This window comes from Xenopus laevis, chromosome 3L, assembly GCF_017654675.1.
Source record: "Xenopus laevis strain J_2021 chromosome 3L, Xenopus_laevis_v10.1, whole genome shotgun sequence".
In the NCBI taxonomy this organism is placed as follows: Eukaryota; Metazoa; Chordata; class Amphibia; order Anura; family Pipidae; genus Xenopus; species Xenopus laevis.
Genome location: NC_054375.1, coordinates 78,907,010 through 78,925,426, shown reverse-complemented (window position 1 = coordinate 78,925,426; position 18,417 = coordinate 78,907,010). Strand labels below are relative to the sequence as shown.

At 38.2% G+C, this 18,417-nt stretch overlaps 2 protein-coding genes across 2 annotated transcripts in view; one reads left to right on the top strand and one right to left on the bottom strand.

Moving 5' to 3' along the window:
- alg12.L (ALG12, alpha-1,6-mannosyltransferase L homeolog) overlaps positions 1 to 18,417 on the bottom strand; it is a 34,291-nt gene that overhangs the window by 12,213 nt on the left and 3,661 nt on the right. The gene's annotated exons all lie outside the window — the stretch shown is intronic.
- creld2.L (cysteine rich with EGF-like domains 2 L homeolog) lies at positions 10 to 13,125 on the top strand. The gene is made up of 10 exons (NM_001096069.1): positions 10 to 278; positions 1,455 to 1,537; positions 2,301 to 2,411; positions 5,032 to 5,123; positions 6,372 to 6,548; positions 8,298 to 8,393; positions 11,520 to 11,603; positions 11,693 to 11,788; positions 12,189 to 12,329; positions 12,815 to 13,125. The coding sequence occupies exons 1-10, from the start codon at positions 156 to 158 to the stop codon at positions 12,895 to 12,897; spliced, it is 1,086 nt and encodes a 361-aa protein (NP_001089538.1). The 5' UTR covers positions 10 to 155; the 3' UTR covers positions 12,898 to 13,125.

Below are 18,417 nucleotides of genomic sequence, written 5' to 3'. Positions count from 1 at the left end.
ACGCTGCGAAAGATGCTGCCATTGAAGCAAATGTCTGGGCGTGTAAGACTGCCCATTGCTGTGTAGGAATCATTAGCGCAGCCCGGTAATATTTGCTCGCCGGTCAGTACTCGTGTAGCTGCGGCTTTATTGTAGCGCCTAGTGTGCAGGCTGCTATGAATGGGAGCAGAGCTTGGCGCTTAGCCGCTTGGCTGCTGTTGTGTCTCTCGTGCTCTGCAGCTGTAGCCAGAAAGGACTCCTGTGAGACGTGCACAAAGCTGGTAGAAAGGTTCCACAAGGTGAGTGACAGTGTCACATATACAGCTTTAATCAAACTCATACCTACAAGAAGACATTCCTAACAGTTAATGAAAGACTATAATCAATCTATTACTTACTACAATGCTTAACATTCAATCTGCTTTTTGGATGTCAGGTCTCTGACCCTACGAACCAATTCGCATTTGACACCAGTGCCAGAGAGTGGTCTTTGATTTCTCATTTAAAGAGATACTGACACCAGAAATTAAACTCTTTTTTTTACATCTATCATAATATTGCCTTTGAAAGCAACTTATAACTTTGCCATAAAATATTTGCAGGATGCTTTTACTTTAACTGACAGGTTGGCAAAAGAGTCAAGTTTAGAAACTTCAAGTAACAATTACTTACAAAAACAAAGCTCTCAGCAAAAAATTATCAACATGACATATAGGTAACTTTTAATGTACATTCATATTTTAAAAAGTAGTTTTTTAGTGTCAGTATTACTTTAAGGGGAATATGAGGTGGCAGCTTCAGACACTTCACTGCTGGCTGAAACAATGTGGAGAATACACACCATGTCCCGTATCCCTAAATTTTACATCCTTTAATCAAGAAAGTGGATAACATCCAGGCCAACTGCTCTGTTGCTCAGATCACGTCTGTCAGAAATACAGTTAATGTGAAGTTAAATTATTTATACTCTTCCCTAGAATTGCCTATGTACATTTATGCCAATAATAAACAATTGTATTTCACGAATAATCCAGGAGACCGGGAACAATTCTAGTAGTAAAGGAAAAACAATAGAAAAAGATACCTAAAATAGACCCTGTTCAAAGAGTAAGAGAGGCTGTTCTGCAAATCACCTTTATATGCTTAACTTTACATATGGAATTTTCACACACCCCTATGACTTGGAAAACATATAATAAGGAATGACCATGAAAATGTAAGAGATTGACATCCCACCCCCAAATGTTATTTTAATCTCTTAAATTTCCATCGTTATTCTTTATGAAATGTTTCCATTTATATCACAGAGAAGTGAGGCTGCCAATACCTCCTTCATCGAGCACCAGGTGTCACAAGATTCGGACGGCCAGGTTGTGCGAGGTGACCCCCCTTTTCTTCCATTTATATCACCACAGCTATTTTGTAAGTAATTGGTAAATAGGAAGATGGTTTTTATGCCCTTCTGTTTTCTGCAGGGATTAGAGAATACGGCAAAAAAAAATTTTGGAGGTGGAAACACAGCCTGGGAAGAAAAAACATTATCCAAATATGAATCCAGGTAAAGTATAATAAGTTATTGGGTATCATTTACAGAAAAAGTATATTTTCTGCACTCCAGTAGCTTGTACAACCAATCATCAATTCACTTTGACCTTTCACAGCTCCTGTTGCTTGTTGTAGACCGGAATGATCTGTTGCTGAAAGGGAATTTTAGGCGAATGTCTCATGGGCATATTTTAACAGCTGCAGCAAATGCCAAACCAGTGATTCTTAAACCACCCCTCTCTGCCTTTCATTGTAATCTATGGGTACTGCAGGGACTCCAGCAAACATAACCGTTATAAAGAGATATTTGTGCAAACATCAAAGGTTTTTATAGCAGGTACATCTATAATTACTGAGTTTTTCAGGTACCACTTTTCCCATATATTGCTAACATTACTTAGGTTACATTATGGGAAAATCACATTCTAGTCAACTGTTCCTATTAGCAATTAAATGTTCCAGTTTGCTCTCAACATAACTTGCCTATTATCACAGACCATCTATATGCTGCCAAGCTCTGCATTAGTGTTGATGGCATTTAACTGGAACATTACACATCAGAAAAGAACAAGGCCATCATCTTTGTCACCAATGTGGCCCTTGTCTAAGGGAATAATCTGAACAACACCTTTGATTTTGCTGTTAGCATATATTGGTTTTAAATGTGACTCTGCATGTCCTTTTCCACGTTACATATATATAATGTGTCCACACTGACTGCCAGACATTGTATGCACACACAACTGAAAATAAACGATCTTGTCATTTCGTTGCAGTGAAATTCGCCTTGTAGAAATTATTGAAAATATCTGTGACAGCAGCGACTTTGAATGTAACCACATGGTTGAAGAACATGAAGAACAAATTGAAAAATGGTGGTTTAAGATGTAAGTTGCAGTGTGCTTTGTGTTTACGCATACATGTTCATAGCATTCTTCATAATGTAATTCTTAAAATGCCTCATTCAGAGAACCTATAAACGATGGTAACGGCTACATAGTTATAGGTTGAAAAAAAATGTCCACCTGATTCAACCCATCCGTATTTCCCCCAGCATCACTGACCCGCATTAGTGGTAAAAACACTTTCTGCTGCCTTTTTCCTGTTTTTGTTTATACATTTGACATAATTATGTTGGTGGAGTGGACCTTTTTTGGTGCAGGAATGAGTGAGTTAAAACATGTGCAAATGTTTGGCCACTCTAGTAAGTATTTATTACCACCCCATTAAGTCAGTATTTAGTATCAGCCCATTTGGTATATATCACAGCTTGTAAACACCTTTTGTATTTAATTGAGAGTCAAGTTGTATGGATCTTTGCCCACTGTTCCTTTTACATAAGATCTACGCACAGATTGCTGTTGCAGTAACACATAAATGCATTTGTATTAACACTGGAAATATGTTTTTCTTTAACACCGAATCCTGAAATGTTTACTACTTACAAAACTAACTAGATATGCAATTTGGCAAAGGCTGTCCAAACCTTTTTGCTTTAAACTGTACCCATACACGCACGTATAAATTCCTTGTAGATCTACATAAAATGTAACACAGTCCTGGATAGGGGTAGTTCAGGTTTACAAACCTTAATTAAACTTAATAGTAGACCATGAATATGTAACTTTTTTTTCACCTTTTTCTAAAAATTTTGAATTTATTTTAGTAGCCTCCCTCTTTTAAAATCTCCGTAAGACATGTTGTCGATTTGCCAAACTGTTAAAATTTGATTCTTTGTTTGAAACATTTTCAGCAGCATCAGAGAAATCCGAGCTACAACTACTGCTGATGTATGTGTCCATTAAAGGAGAAGGAAAGGTACCGAAGCAGTTTATTGTCAATAGATTAGCCACAATAGTGCAAGCTATAACACTATTTATTCTGTAGAATGCTTTACCATACCTGAGTAAACAGCTCTAGAACCTCTCTGTTTGTTTAGGATAGCAGCTGCCATATTCACTTGGTGGGACATCACATCCGGCCTGAGTTTCCATGCTCAGTCATAGCTCTGGGCTCAGATTACAGTGGGGAGGGGGAGAGGAGCAAACTGAGCATGCTGGAGGTTTAAGATGAAAACAGGAAGTCTGATACAGAAGCCCATGTGTACACAATAGAAGGAAAGAAATGCAGTGTTTCTTTTGACCGAGGACTTAGGGAAGCATTACTTTGAGGAATTACTGTTGTATTTATATAGACCTTTCAGATATAGCTTACTTAATTTTAGCCTTTCCTTCTCCTTTAATGTATTAAACAGCAGATGTTAACAAGTTATCAGTCTGGTTCAGGCCCAGACTGACAATCTGTGGATTCTGGCAAATGCCAGAGGGGCTGCTGTAAGATGACACAGAAAGTCACTATTTATAAACAGACCTTTGACATTGTACTGCATGCAACCAAATAGCTTAACTTTGGTGAAATTAGTAATTTGCACAAACCTTTGAAAATATCCTAAAAGCATACATTTTACAGTATCTTATCACCAACTTGTCCATAGGTACAACAGTAAAACCTCATAAAATGAATGCCCAGCTATGCGGCTCCTTGAGACCAAAAAATTTACCTCATACTTTCAAATTTATGTGGCTGGTTCTTTTGGGATAGAAACAAGCCCCTAGTCTACATTCTCATGAATTCAAAATGGGTAAATATATCTTTTTACTTCGAAATTATAAACTGCAACTAAAATTGTGTACTTTACAGCATCTCGTGGTCACATACTCTTAGGGACAAGGATAAAATAGCACACATATGAATGCCGGGGATATTCATAACTGTTAATGCCTAATTGGTCTGCAGAGACCCCCCCAAAAAAGATTTTTGGAGACAAAAACAAGAGCGATGTATAATGCAAAAAATCACTAAATATTATGCGCAAAAATAAGCTATTAACTGTGTAGAACTGAAAAAGTAATGAAATCACAAAAAATGCAATACACAAATGTTTCATAATCTGTTCCACAGAACCTACTTAACACTAGAAATCCTGTTCAAATGCAAAAAAGGTTGATTAGCAACTGCCCGAAGTGCAGACAAAAGCTGATCTATTGCATTGTCTATGGGCTTTCCCATACATTAGAAGATTTTGGAATCCGGTATGAGATTCCTTATACTGGCTCCAGAGTCAAAGCTATTCTTGGTTTCCAAGCATTGTTCCCTGCTTGTTCTCCTGACAGTTAATCAGATTGTACCCTGGGTGGCGACAGCTCCATGAAATCACCATTGTTTGCTTCAGAAAATGTGGAAAGTGCTGTGTGCCCCAGCATGTGCAGGGGCACAAAAAAAACCTGACCATTTTGGCTGCAGATCTCTCTCCAGGTTGTCAGGCATGGGGCATCCTGCCATGCATGATCAATAACATTTATTGGTCTTGAATTTAGAAAATTTTCCTCCTTTTTTACATAATTACAAAATGATGAATAAGAATACATTTTGAGGTATATTGTGAGTATGTTAAGGTCTTAATACATGAAGATAATTAAATCATTTCTATCTCTATTTATTTAACAGGAAACAGAAATATCCAGATTTACTGAAATGGTTTTGCATTGAGGCTATCAAGGTTTGCTGCCCATCTGGCTCATATGGACCTGACTGCTTAGGTAAAGGTGTAGAAAGCCAATTATATAAAGCTACACACTGTTTTAAATCACAGTCTTGTATAAAAAGAAAGGCAATTTATCGGTTATGTTTTTTAAGAGAAGTTACTGCTTTTTCCTTCATAAAGATGTCCAATGTAACTGAATAAATTCGGATTTTTGTATGAAGTCATCAGCATACACACCCTACATCCATTCAACACCCTATGTTTAGTTTACAGCTGCTTCTTCTTGCAAAAGAAGTTCTGCATGAAACCCACTAGTAATACAATGTAACTAAGCTTGGAAAAGATTGTCCTCTATACAGAGGAGAAATTGAGGTATTGCTTGTATCTCCGTGAAGTTGACTTAGTGTAATAGGGTTACAGAAAAATATAAATCAACCAACCATTCAGATCAAATTCAGTAGTAAAAGAACAAATCAGACATGTTCTGGTCATTAATTGACAGACAGCAATTTTAGAAAAGTTATGTCCGACTATTAGTAGTGAGAGTCACCCATTGATATAGTCAGATAGGTAATACATGCAGAGATATTATCGTTAGCGAAAATACATTTTCTAACCTGTCCAATTGGCTACATGACCTGTCGCCATGGTACGAAAACTGTTGGGACAATCCACGGTCCAAAAATCGTACAAAACTAATTTTCTCTTTGCATCTATGGCCAACTTATAGGCAGAGGAAAATGATTGTTTGGGAGGCTTGGCATTCTAAAATACAAGCAATCTGCCATATACATATACCATGTAGGCACTTAAAGGCCCATGCCTATATATAAATCGTGTTCTTTCCCTCCAAAAAGAATTTCTGCAGTGGAACTGAGGGGGCAAGCTATGGTCTGATGCTTAAATAATGTCCTAAATACAGCTTTAAGCTTTGTGGTGAAGAGCCATCTACTGGTAACCTCACTAAACAAATATGTCATTAGCTAAATGGTGATAACCTTTTTGTTTTAATTTAGATTTCGATGCTTAATGGATTAGTTTATGCCAGCTGCTTTAAATGTTACCCTCTAGAGCAAAATTAATTTCATCATACTGTACTGTTCAGCACAAGGAAGAATAATAAAGTTTGATTAATGAGTTTGTCCAATGAGCAAATATGTAATTGTCCTTAAGGCTCTGTTAGTTTTTGTCTTTTCTCAGCTTAGGTATTAGTAACATGAACATCAGAAAAGTGCAGGTGAGCTCACAAATAAATGAACAAACATTATGTTTGTATTGAACTGTATGAAACTATGCCTTTCAGCTTGTCTGGGTGGTTCCGAGCGCCCGTGTCATGGCAATGGATTTTGTAGTGGTGATGGCACAAGAAGTGGAGATGGATCATGTCGCTGCAAAGCTGAATACACAGGATCGTTTTGCCTAGAATGTTCAGATGGATACTATAGTTCTGAAAGAAATGATACTCATGCGGTTTGCATTGGTAAATAATCTGCAGTTATTTATGCTGATAGTTAAAGGGCATGTAAAGGCAAAAAAAAAATCCCATTATAACTTTATTTAATGAAAAAAGAAACCTATCTCCACTATACTTTAGTTAAAAAACGTGTACCATTTTTATAAGAAACCTGACTGTATACAGTGAAATTCTCCCTTCATTTACTGCTGTGGATAGGAATTGTCAGATGGTCCCTAACTTCTGAGCAGGGAAACAATCATACTTATGAACAGCAGGGGGAGCCCCCACCTTACTTCCCAGCCATGCAGAACTCAAGCCCTTTGTTTATGACGATCCCTAAGCAGCCCAGACCACACTGAGCATGTGCACAGTCTTAGTCTTGCAAAGATGTTTAACAAAGTTACAAGATGGTGACCCCCTGTACCCAAATTTGAAAGCATACATTATTTGTTTTTTGTTACTTGTCGTGCAGTAAGTTCATGTTTATATTTAGTATACAAAATACAACATTTCTAGCCTTATTCTATTTTAGACTTTACATGCCCTTTAAGGAGGTATAGATCATTCAGCTTAGCATTTAAGGTAATGAAAAAAGTAGAGCTAATACTGCACAGCGGGCTTTGTGTTTGTCCAGATAGTGGTGTTACTATAGAGGTAATGCATACAAAATAATGGCTGCCTCACAATTTTTTTCACAAATCATGTGTCATCCACAGTTTTGTGCAAGAGGGACTTGGGCCTCCAGAGTTACATCCCCTGTATCCAGATAGGGAATACATTCACACTTTCCTAAAATCGAAGAATGACAGAATACTTTAGGGGGTACTTTATATAATCTCTGTGTAAGAATTTATTAAACATAAGGAACCCATGCCAGATACAACTACACATATAATTTTTGTTTCCATTTTTTTGAGGACAGCACTGCTTGTAGAAATTAGACTTCTTGGCTGTAGCTGCACCGTATATCGGTGTAGTCACAGCATCATCCAGAAATTCTTCACACTCCATCATAATGCAGTCTAAGATGCCAGTAGGGAGACAGTGTGATCACATTTAAAGCATAACTAAGTTTTTTTTTGACAGGCACTGATTCCCATTTACATGTATGAGATCCATTATCTACGATACTTTGGGATTGGGGTTTTCCTGATAAGGGGTCTCTTTCTAATTTGTATCACCATGCCTTAAATCTACTAAAACATTTATATAATAAAGAAACCAAACATGATTTTTTTTTTCCACCAATATATATTAATGTGGAAAAAAGAAATCATTTTTTAAAATTAGAATTATTTGCTTAAAATGGAGTGTATGGAAGATGGCCTTCCTCTAATTCATAGCTTTCTGGTAAGGAAACGTTGAATGAGAGTCGTGTCCACCTCCCTTGGCCTACAAATTACTTGAAATAATCCTGTCTGCCATTTCCCTTACATTGATTTGAAGACAAGAATGATTATCCTGCATCAGCAAGTAATATATGTCTAAGTAGTTGGGTTTCATCCTATATACATGTAGGGAGTATGGAATTGCCTTCCTGTTTGTCCTGTTTAGCTCAAGAAGTAACAGAAACCATAGATTTTTCACAATTAACAATAGACTAAAGTATGTTCAGAACAAGCCCTATTCATTGAACCCATGTTCTACTGCCCCTTTAAGTACCTTGTACCATGGTGTTGGCTGGGTACTGGGTATTGCAGCATTTACTGTAGAAGTAGATTTTCAAAATGCAGATGATATTGCTAATTATCCACATTACTAATACATCCACAGCTTGCAACCAAGCATGTAAAACGTGTAATGGACCATCTAATGAAGACTGCAAGGAATGTAATAATGGATGGGTCAAGGACGATGGAAAATGTGTAGGTATGTGTTTGTATTATAAAGCCTTTGGTGCCTTAATTTAAATATGATTTGTTTTACCATTATTATTAATATTCTATGTGTATAATTTAATTAACAATATTGTAGTTTTCCGGTTATTTGGCATGGTAACTGTTCTGGTGTAATAAGAATGGCACTACAGTTATGGGACCTATTATGCAGAATGTTTGGGACCGGGGGTTTTCCTAATAAAGGGTTCTTTCTATAATTTGGATCACCATACTTCGTCTACTAAAAAATAATCCATTAACATGTATTTATAGAGCGCCAACTGATGGCATGTTTCAAGTGAGGAAAAAAAATCATATGATTTGCTTAATGAAATGGTGACACTGCATGTAAATCACCAGCGGGATGGCATTTGAAACGATTCGTTTTCCGAAGTCGCCCAAAGTTGCTTCACGAGGAATCTTTGGGCAACTTTGGAAAACGGAAATGATCCGAGTGCCATCCTGCCGTCGACTTACATTATAGCCACCGGGAAGGCAGTTCGGGGAGATTAGTCCCCCGATAAAGAAGTGATTTGTCACTGGGTGACTAATCTCCCGAAATAGCAGCGTGTGTCTCTGCTCCAATAGAGATTTTGATCAGATTTTGTGGGTCAGATTTTATCTAATGTTGTCATGCAACACCAGGAGATTTTGTAGGATGTTACGAAATCTGATCCCCCACAGCTGTAATGTAAAGTCGGACCAGATAAAGTTGGATTAAATCTTTTGAGTTTACATCCAATAGTCACTGCATTTCAATGAGAAAAAAAGGTGTCTCCAACACCAAACTGGCGTGTCTGATGGCAAATGTTTCATGTAGTTTACCCATCAGATTTCTGTATCAGTCCTGTTCTGTTTTAATCCTTGTGACTACATCCTTGTAGGATATGTTTTGTCTATCCAACATGATCCTACACAATCTCCCATTGGGGCAAATTTACTAACCTCCGAAAATTTGCCAGCGACGGCTTCGCTCACAGCACAACACTTCGCCGGGCGTAGATTCACCAGGACACTAAAATCTGAAGTGATGTCCAGGGCGCCAAACACTGGCGAAGTTGTGCTAGCGTTACTGAGCCATGCAAAGCAAAGTTGCGCCAGTGTTGCCTAATTTGCATACGGCGGGAAGTTCAAGTTCAATGGACGTATATGTTGCAGCAAATACCTTACATTACACAAGCCCGGGAAACCTTAATAAAAGAAAATAGAATTGTTATATTGCCCTACACATGAGCCCAGTGTATAGTTTATATGCCATATGTTAGGAAATGTAGGGGGGAAGCCGGGTACAAAAAAATTTACGCTCTTTTGCAGCCTATCACCCTGAAAAAAAGGAAAAGACGTTTTTGGGACTTATATATAATTTTCAACTATTTTTTGAGGAACTCCTATCTACTCTATTGCACTTCAACCTGGTCTGAGGTGGCGAAGGCAAGTCTGGCGCAAGAGATAACGTTCATTAAAATCCGCATCTTGGTGAATTTGCGTAGTTAAATCCATTCGCCAAAGCGCAAATTCGCCTGATGTTAGGGAGCGAAGTACCGCTAGAGTCTATCTCCTTCGCTAGCGAAGTTACGCCAGCGACCATTCATAAATCGGCATAGTTCCTAAATGAAGTCACACTGGCGAATTTTCGCCCGCATTAGTCACTTCGCCTTTTAGTAAATTTGCCCCATGGTGTTTAGCTTTATTAAGTATCAGTCAGTTTTCCTTCAGGTTTGTTAAGCATGGCAACTGCTTTCAAAAGCAAATACATTTACAAATAACTTTAAAACCTATGAAATTTAGTAAGTAGTGTATACTGAATACTTTTGATTTTTACTACCAATGTCATACTGGGGTATCCAGGGCCCTTAAGAGCTGGAATCTGCCCCCCCCCCCCCCAGTGTTGAGAGCTACCTTCCCCTACCACATACCTTACTCGCAGGAAGGGGGGTAGTGTCGCGATTGGCACCCACAGTTCCGATTTAAAGAAGCAGACCTGGGTCTGTTGGGACAACAGGTCCCGCGTCCCACAGCCCTTCAGTAGGGAAAATCTGTGCCTCCAAAAAATGTCCCAGTAGCTCCCCATCTTCTTTTCTGCCGATTCGGTGCACATGCTCTGTGCTACTCTCAATTACTGAGCTTAGGACCCACTCACTATATACAGTATACATAGAATAGAAATGTCACAATAATAGGCTGATTAGTAATTTAATACAGATAATTGGCTTCTCAACAGCTGCTCAGAGCACTGAGCATGTGAGTGTCGCAGTAACTTTCCAAGATGGTGACAAGTTTGAAGTCCTGCATCATTAATGCTATTGAGATGCTGGAACTTTAGGCTGGGTCAATAAGTTCATTATGTAAAATATGAATTTTTTAGACATATTCATTCGTAGGGTTTAGTTCTCCTTTAAACAGCTGGATTATCATTCCTCTAAATTTTACTGGGTGTTACAATATTTTGACTAGACTGTGGCATTCAATGACCGTTTGCACCTGGTATTCCTTTGTTTTGCATGTGTTTTAAGTTGGCGTTTTTTGGTTGTGTTTTGTAGAAGAAAGCCTGAATAGAAAGATTATGTAGTATACGGCACATTTGTTTAGTAAATATTAATTAAAAGGACAAGTAAAGCCTCTTGGTAAAGTTTTAGGGCAGTGGTTTCTCATATTGTGGGTGCTCACAGATACTGTACACCTGAAACCCAAGCTTGAAGGCCATTTAGGGTGATTTCTGGTGAGAAAGCATATTTGCTGTCTGAGATGCATATCTGTAAATCTTGCTCTTCTACATCTTTTGGTATGGTCTGTGCTCCATTAGAGACCACCTCATGGGAAGTAATGTAGGTCTAACTGTAACAGGAAGTGGGACTGTTAAAGTACAGCACTGTCCATTTATCGGCTGATGTAACCTAGCATGTATGTGTGCCCTTTGTGTGTGAGCACAATGCCTCATATCAGCCAGAAGTAGTGGAGTAGTTTTTCTATTTGCCATTTTCCGATGACACATACTACTTGAAATGTTTATTTTTCATGAAAAGGCTTTATATGAAACAGTGCATATGATACATTTGTATAGAGACCTGCAATGTGCAGGTATTTGCTTAATACTAATATTGTTTTCTTTTGCCTTTAGACCTAAATGAATGTGCCTCAGAAGAGTCCCCATGCAAGGATAGCCAATATTGTTTAAATACCGAAGGCTCCTTTTTGTGTAAAGGTTAGTGGCATTATTTGTTTCTATTTGCAGATGTTGAAAAGAAATATATATATTTATCACTATGCAATATAATTTTTCTTTTATTTAAGAATGTGATGGAAGCTGCTCAGGCTGCTCTGGTGAAGGCCCTGAAAGCTGTAAGGACTGTGCTACTGGCTTTGTTATGCTGTCTGGAAAATGTACAGGTATGTGCTCAAGCAATCCACATGTAATCATAACTTCCCTCTTTTCTTAGCCCGAAGAAAAATCCTAATGCAAAAAAGATGGGACGTTATGTTAAAAATCTTAAAAATAATAAATAGCTAAAATGCAGTTTGTATTCTGTCAAGTGCTGAATGGTCATCTTTTTATTTTCACTGCTGTTAGAAGCATTCCTTGCCTAAGCACTTCAGGGGCTCTGCAGCTCCAGCTCGGATAGAAACTTTGAGGTTTTTGTTACTTCAGAATATTAAGTTTGAAATGGAGTAGAAATATTATATTTAATTCTAACATGAATATGTGGCATTCTATCGCTAGCTTTGCCAAGAAAAGAAAAGTTTTTTAAAAATATAAGTAAGGCAATTATAATTTTTTTTTACATTTTAGATGTTGATGAATGTGATGCTTCAGAAAAACTATGTTTGCGAGAAAATGAAGTCTGCTTGAACACTGCAGGCAGCTACAAGTGCACATGCTCAGAAGGATTTGAAGATAAGGAAGGAAACTGTGTAAAAATTATGGAAACGGGTAAGACCCTGAATTTTGTTATCCCCAGACATGATGAACAGTGACCATTTTGTCAGGCATTTAGATTGCAGGCATCCTCTTTCCATTACAATCTGGGGGAGGAGTCATGCTGTCTACAGTTGCTGCTTTAACACTTGGTTACAAAACACTACTACCTAATCATTATTTGCTATCAGCTACTAGACTATAGCCAATATTGCATCTTTTATTATGTTATCCACTGTGAACACGGATACATATATCCTACAAACCAGTTAAATGGGAAATCCAGATTCACAGGCCTCAAATGTGGTAGGGGTCCAACTGAAAGTGGATGGTGTTGGTGGCATGGGTGTAACTAGGCATGATCAGAGTGGATCAGGGAATTTGGCTGGTTTACTGGAATGTTGGGGGTATTGCCTTTGTAAGAAACAGACCGTGTAGACATTTTCCTTAAATAACAAACTTATCTGCTCTTTATTTGTGTGTTTTTTGTTTTCTTTTAGAAAACCCTGAAATTACAGAAGGTGAAACGGGGACCCCAGCAAGCGACACAAATATTTTAAACACTGCCCATGAGGACCTCTGATATTTACCAAAACATTACATTCAACATTTTAAGTTATTTAAATGTAAACTTACACTCTACAAAGAAGGTAGCCATGTGAAAGGAGTCACCATTTTGCCAACCAGTGATGCTGGATGTCAATGAGATTGGATTTGCCCTAAACGCTGCATATGTTTCTTAATACAACACAAGTGTGAACTTCTATTTTCCTACAATACTTTATAATAAACTTGTTTCATTCTGTGAAAATGTACTGCCTGGCTCCATCTATGATAAAAGTGCATGTCAGTGGATCATTAGGAAAGTGTATTGCTCAAATATAACTTCTATACTAAAAAAAGGTTTGTTCCATTCATCATCCTACCATCATACTAATTCATGGTTAGGCAGCAGCTGGTACTCAAACTGACTTACAAAAATGATCACCCCCTAGCAGTGCATCAAGGTGATGGACCACTGGAACAAATATATATTGCAATGGTCACAGTCTCTCCTTGAACCAAAAGGGAAATACCTACTGTTTTGATAACTAAAAAAAAAACCTCCAGTTTTTCTTCAGAATTTATCAAAACTCTAACTTTTTTTTCTCTGACTCCATGCAATTGCTGTAGAATTCCGGGTCCTCTAGTGTGTGTGTGTGTGTGTGTGTGTGTGTGTGTACACATACACTGAAGGGATGCAAGTTGATTTCAAGCAGACCGTTTTTTTCCTCCCCCACCCATCCTCTGATGGGTGGGCAATGAAATAATTGGTCCTTTACACAGTAGTTCATTTAGGATTAAGATTTAAGAAATGACTACACAATACATTTGCACTGCAATGTATATAAAAGTATAGTTTTGGTGTGGCTGAATGTTTTAAGTACGGAGTATCTCTCAAAAACCTCCCTGACATCCACTGATACCTAGAACATACCTTGGCTGGCACAGTTAAGGCCAGATAATACACAGACCGATATAAACTGCTGATAGTCGGCAGTTTATTGGGCAGTGTATGGGGCCCTCTGATGGGCTTCTCTGATTGATTTCTGTCTGAAAGTCCGCTAGATGTTGATTAGGGTGGTTTAAAAATCCTGTCTGATCGAGGACAGTAATGGTTGGTTAATTTGGTCCTCAATCCGACCACCCGTATTCTTCTCGTGATCAGATCTTTGGGCCATTGGGCCCACTATTGGATCAGCTTGATATTGCCCACCTCAAGGTGGATCTATCGGGGAGGATCTGCTTGTTTTTCGACATCGACAAACGAGCATATCTCCCTATGTATGGCCAGCTTTACACTCTGGTGATTATCAGAAATATTTTAGAATCCTGACAATGTTCAAGGAACTGTAGCCACTACAGGGGAGCACCCCACCCTGCTCTCCTGCAGTTACCACTCCTGTGTTCAGGCCAGGTGGAAGAGAGGAATTGAATAGTCTAGCTCTAACTTAAAACACTGTATAAAGGAAAAAGTTACTTTCCAATGAATGGGACCACAATGTATATAATTGGTTATATATAATGCCACCAATGGAAAATCCAGGTCCATTGTTTGTATTGTATCATAACAGTTAAAAGGGCAAGAAGTTTTATTATTTTAAATTATTAGTTATTCAGCCTTTAAAATATAATTCAGAAGTCATATGATCTTGTTTAACTGGATTTAACATTTTATCAAGAGCAGATTTGGGTCTATAGTTAATAATGCAACTGGAATCGCCAAGAGGCAATACCATGAATATACACTTGATGGCACCAAAGCATAATCTGGCAGTGTAGTGATTCAGTACAATGTTGTACAAATCAGGTCTGAGATCTTCATCATTTATTTATATAGCTACAACAAGTTGCACAGTGCTTTACATTAGATAAAGAACAGGGAAGAAACAGCAAATCACAAACAAAGGTTTACAGAGTGCGATTAGTAGGATTAGAGGGCCCTACTTGCAAGAGTTTATAAACTAAAGGGATGGGGTTTGATGGAGACAGAAGGATTTTAGAAACAAATTTGTCATTTTGAATACCTTTTATTAGCTTCCATAAACAAGTGTGCCTTTAGGGAGCGTTTGGAAGTAAGGACAGAGTCTGACTGTTCGAGGCAGAGAGTTCCAGAGACAAGCAGATGCCCCAGAGTAGTCATGTAGATGAGAATGGGCAGAAGTGACGATAGGAGAAGCAAGGTGAAAGTCAGAAGCAGAGTGAAGTTTGTGTGAAGGAGAGTATTTTGAGATCAGAGATGAAATATAGGGAGGGGCTTCATTGTTAAGGGCCTTGCATGTGAGCGTGAGTAGTTTGAATTTAATTGTAGAGGAGATTGGGAGCCAGTGAAGGGAAATGCATAGGGGAGCAGCTGATATTGACCTGTGAGATAAGTGTTTTGGTTGTATCTAAACTGAGCTACTGTCGTATTTGGGTTTTTATTTGCTGTTACAGCCATGATTCATCCTGCAAGATGGATTTCAATGGATAGCAAGAAGAATCTGCTGCTATGATTATAATTAGCAGTATTTCTATATTCCTACCTTCAGTAGTGCCATATTAACATCTCTAACCTCTCAAAGGTGGAGTAAATCTAAAGACAATGCATTTAAAATGAATTACAGATTAATAACGGTAAGCTAAACATGTTAGGTTTGCAGCAAGGGAAACGGAAATCCTATATACTGCTCTTTCACACTTGCTGGATGGGGACTTAAAGGACATGTAAACCCCCCCACACAAAACAAACACTAAAGAGCCTCTTTGAAATCTCTAAATTCCTGCCACTCTAGTTGTTCAAAAGTTAATAGTAAGGCTGCAGCATCCTCTTAATCACTTAGGATTCCTTCTGCTCCTCTAACCCATTCAGCCCCCTCCCTCAGGGTTTTTCCTTTGGCTGTTGGCTCATAAGCATGCTCAGTTTTTCTCAACTCAGATTAATAACCACACCCTCCAGTCTAGCAGCCAAAGAAGAGACGGCATTGCTGGTTCCCATAGAAACTCTGCTCTAGCTGTCTGCTATTATTTTTAAATCCTAAACCCCTCTCCTGAGCTCAGAGTAACCATTACAGTGCTCAATTCAAGCAGGACTTTCTGCATTCTTTAATTGCATGCACTTTAGATCACATATGTGCTGTTGGCAGATATAAATGCAGTGATGTTGTGTCAGAGGTGAAAGCTGCTATTTGTTTTAGGGAAATGAAATGACGCTGGCAAAAAGAGGGGATATATGCAGTGCAATTAATGCAATTTGGGTGGAGGAGATGTGCCCAACTTATATACATGGTAGGAAAATGTAGGCATTACATGGCCTTTAAGGCCCTTAGACATGAGCATTTTAGTATGAGCCCCCCGCAGCGGCTTTCTTTATACGTTTCACCTCCTAGGAATGTTTTGTGTTAACGGAGCCCATTATGTTGCTATGTGGCTTGTACTCACAGGGCGTCATTAAACCGCCAAATGCAGCATGTTGCATGTCACCTATCTATTGCAGTTATAACACAGCCTCATGAGAATGCAATACAACGGAAATAAAGGAGATTTTTAACACATGCGCTCTTGTGTGGTGGAACGCATACTAATATGTATGTAAAGGCCATTGGGGTCAAACAGTTTTAGTATCTATCCCACCACAAAAATCTTTGATTAGGGATGAACTTTGATATTCAGGACAGTTTCACTACTGCAGTTCATGACCATTCGCTTTCCTTCAGACAACTTTTGAAAATAAACCCAACAATTTTGCCAAATGCGCTCTTAAGAAAATAGTAGTTAAATAGGTAGATTTAAAAAGTGTTCAACTAAGCAAGCACACATTTATGTATAAAAAAAACAAAAAAAACAAAATTATTAAGTATCCATTGCAGTTTGGGTGTGATTGTTTCTTTTTGAAAGTTATCACAATCTCAGCCATAGAATGCCGCTGCTACGGGCGCGAATGAAACAAGACTTAACCATTTCATACACTTTCCTATACATGCACAAAATATATTATGGGATTCATTTACTAACAACAGTAAACTGCAAAATATTGGCACAGTGTGCTATGTTTCTCTTCCACAATGCAGCAAGTTGCACTTAAGAAATCCATGTGTCACATAAGCAGGACATAGTCATTTACTGACACATCCATCAAGCTTCAGCAAACTCTGTAAATATGCACCAGCATGATTAGCCACACCTACACAACTTCTCTGCCCAAATACACACCTTTTCATTTACAAAATAATGCATAATAATGAATCATCGTCATAGTAACTAATGTTTTAAATTATGTTTCCATGGTATCTGTTAGGAAAATAAGGAACTGCTATTGATCACCATGCAGACGTGTACAACTGTCATGTGGTTTGAGGTTGAAATCCAGTATTTTACTTTGAGTTCTGCTGTTATTTTTGGATTAGGTCGAATACTGAATCCTCTGTAAACAGTTTATCCAAATTCTAAAACGGACCTAGCAAACCAAGGCCCTAATTTAGGCTCAACTCTATATAGGCTACAGTAGGTAGATTAACCTTAATTGCTATATATATATATATATATATATATATATATATATATATATATATATATATATATATATATATATATATATATATATATATATATTAGTTTGCAGAATCCACACAGTTCCTCACACAGACAGGTATCCTTCCTGCTGTGCCCTGGTAAGAGAGACCTTCCTAATAGTCTCACTAGAATTAAATACTTTTACACAGGATAGCTATGGAAAGTGAGCTCCAAATGTGAGCAGGACTACTGGATCAGAGTACCTGGCTTGCCTGTTCCTTCCAGAATATCCCAGCTTCCAAGATCTGGCCACAAAAGTCTTTAAACAGAGAAACCCTTCTCTGCTTATTAACATCCTATATATACACAATATTCCATGTACGATAGGCACTAGGTTTTAACAGTCCTGCTTGCCTGTCGGCAACACCAGCCACTAACATTCAGTCATGTATGGAAGAAGTTAGGCAGGTTAAAATAGAGTTAAAACCATGTAACTATGTAAGATAATAGCACTATGTCTTTAATTTCCCAGTAACATCTGAATACTGGGGTGTTTTCTGAACAAAGATTTTTAGTGAAGCAGCATTCAGTTGTATGAAATTAGATCAAATGTGAAAAACTAGCTGTGCAAAAATGTGGGTACCCTTGACCTGCAAGAACATCTTGCTGCAGATGGTGTATCTGTACATCGTTCTACAGTTCAGCACAATTTGCACAAAGAACATCTGTATGGCAGGGTGATTAGAAAGAAGCCCTTTCTGCACGCACGCTACAAACAGAGTCACTTGTTGTATGCAAAAGCTCATTTAGACAAGTCACTTTGGGACAAAGTGCTTTGGACTGATGAGACAAAGATTGAGTTATTTGGTCATAACAAAAAGCTCTTTGCATGGCAGAAGAAGAAAACCGCATTCCAAGAAAAACACCTGCTACCTACTGTCAAATTTGGTGGAGGTTCCATCATGCTGTGGGGCTGTGTGGCTAGTTCAGAGACTTGGGCCCATGTTAAAGTCGAGGGTCAGATGAATTCATGAGGCTGTTAAAAGGAGGCTCAACTAAGTACAGATGTAAT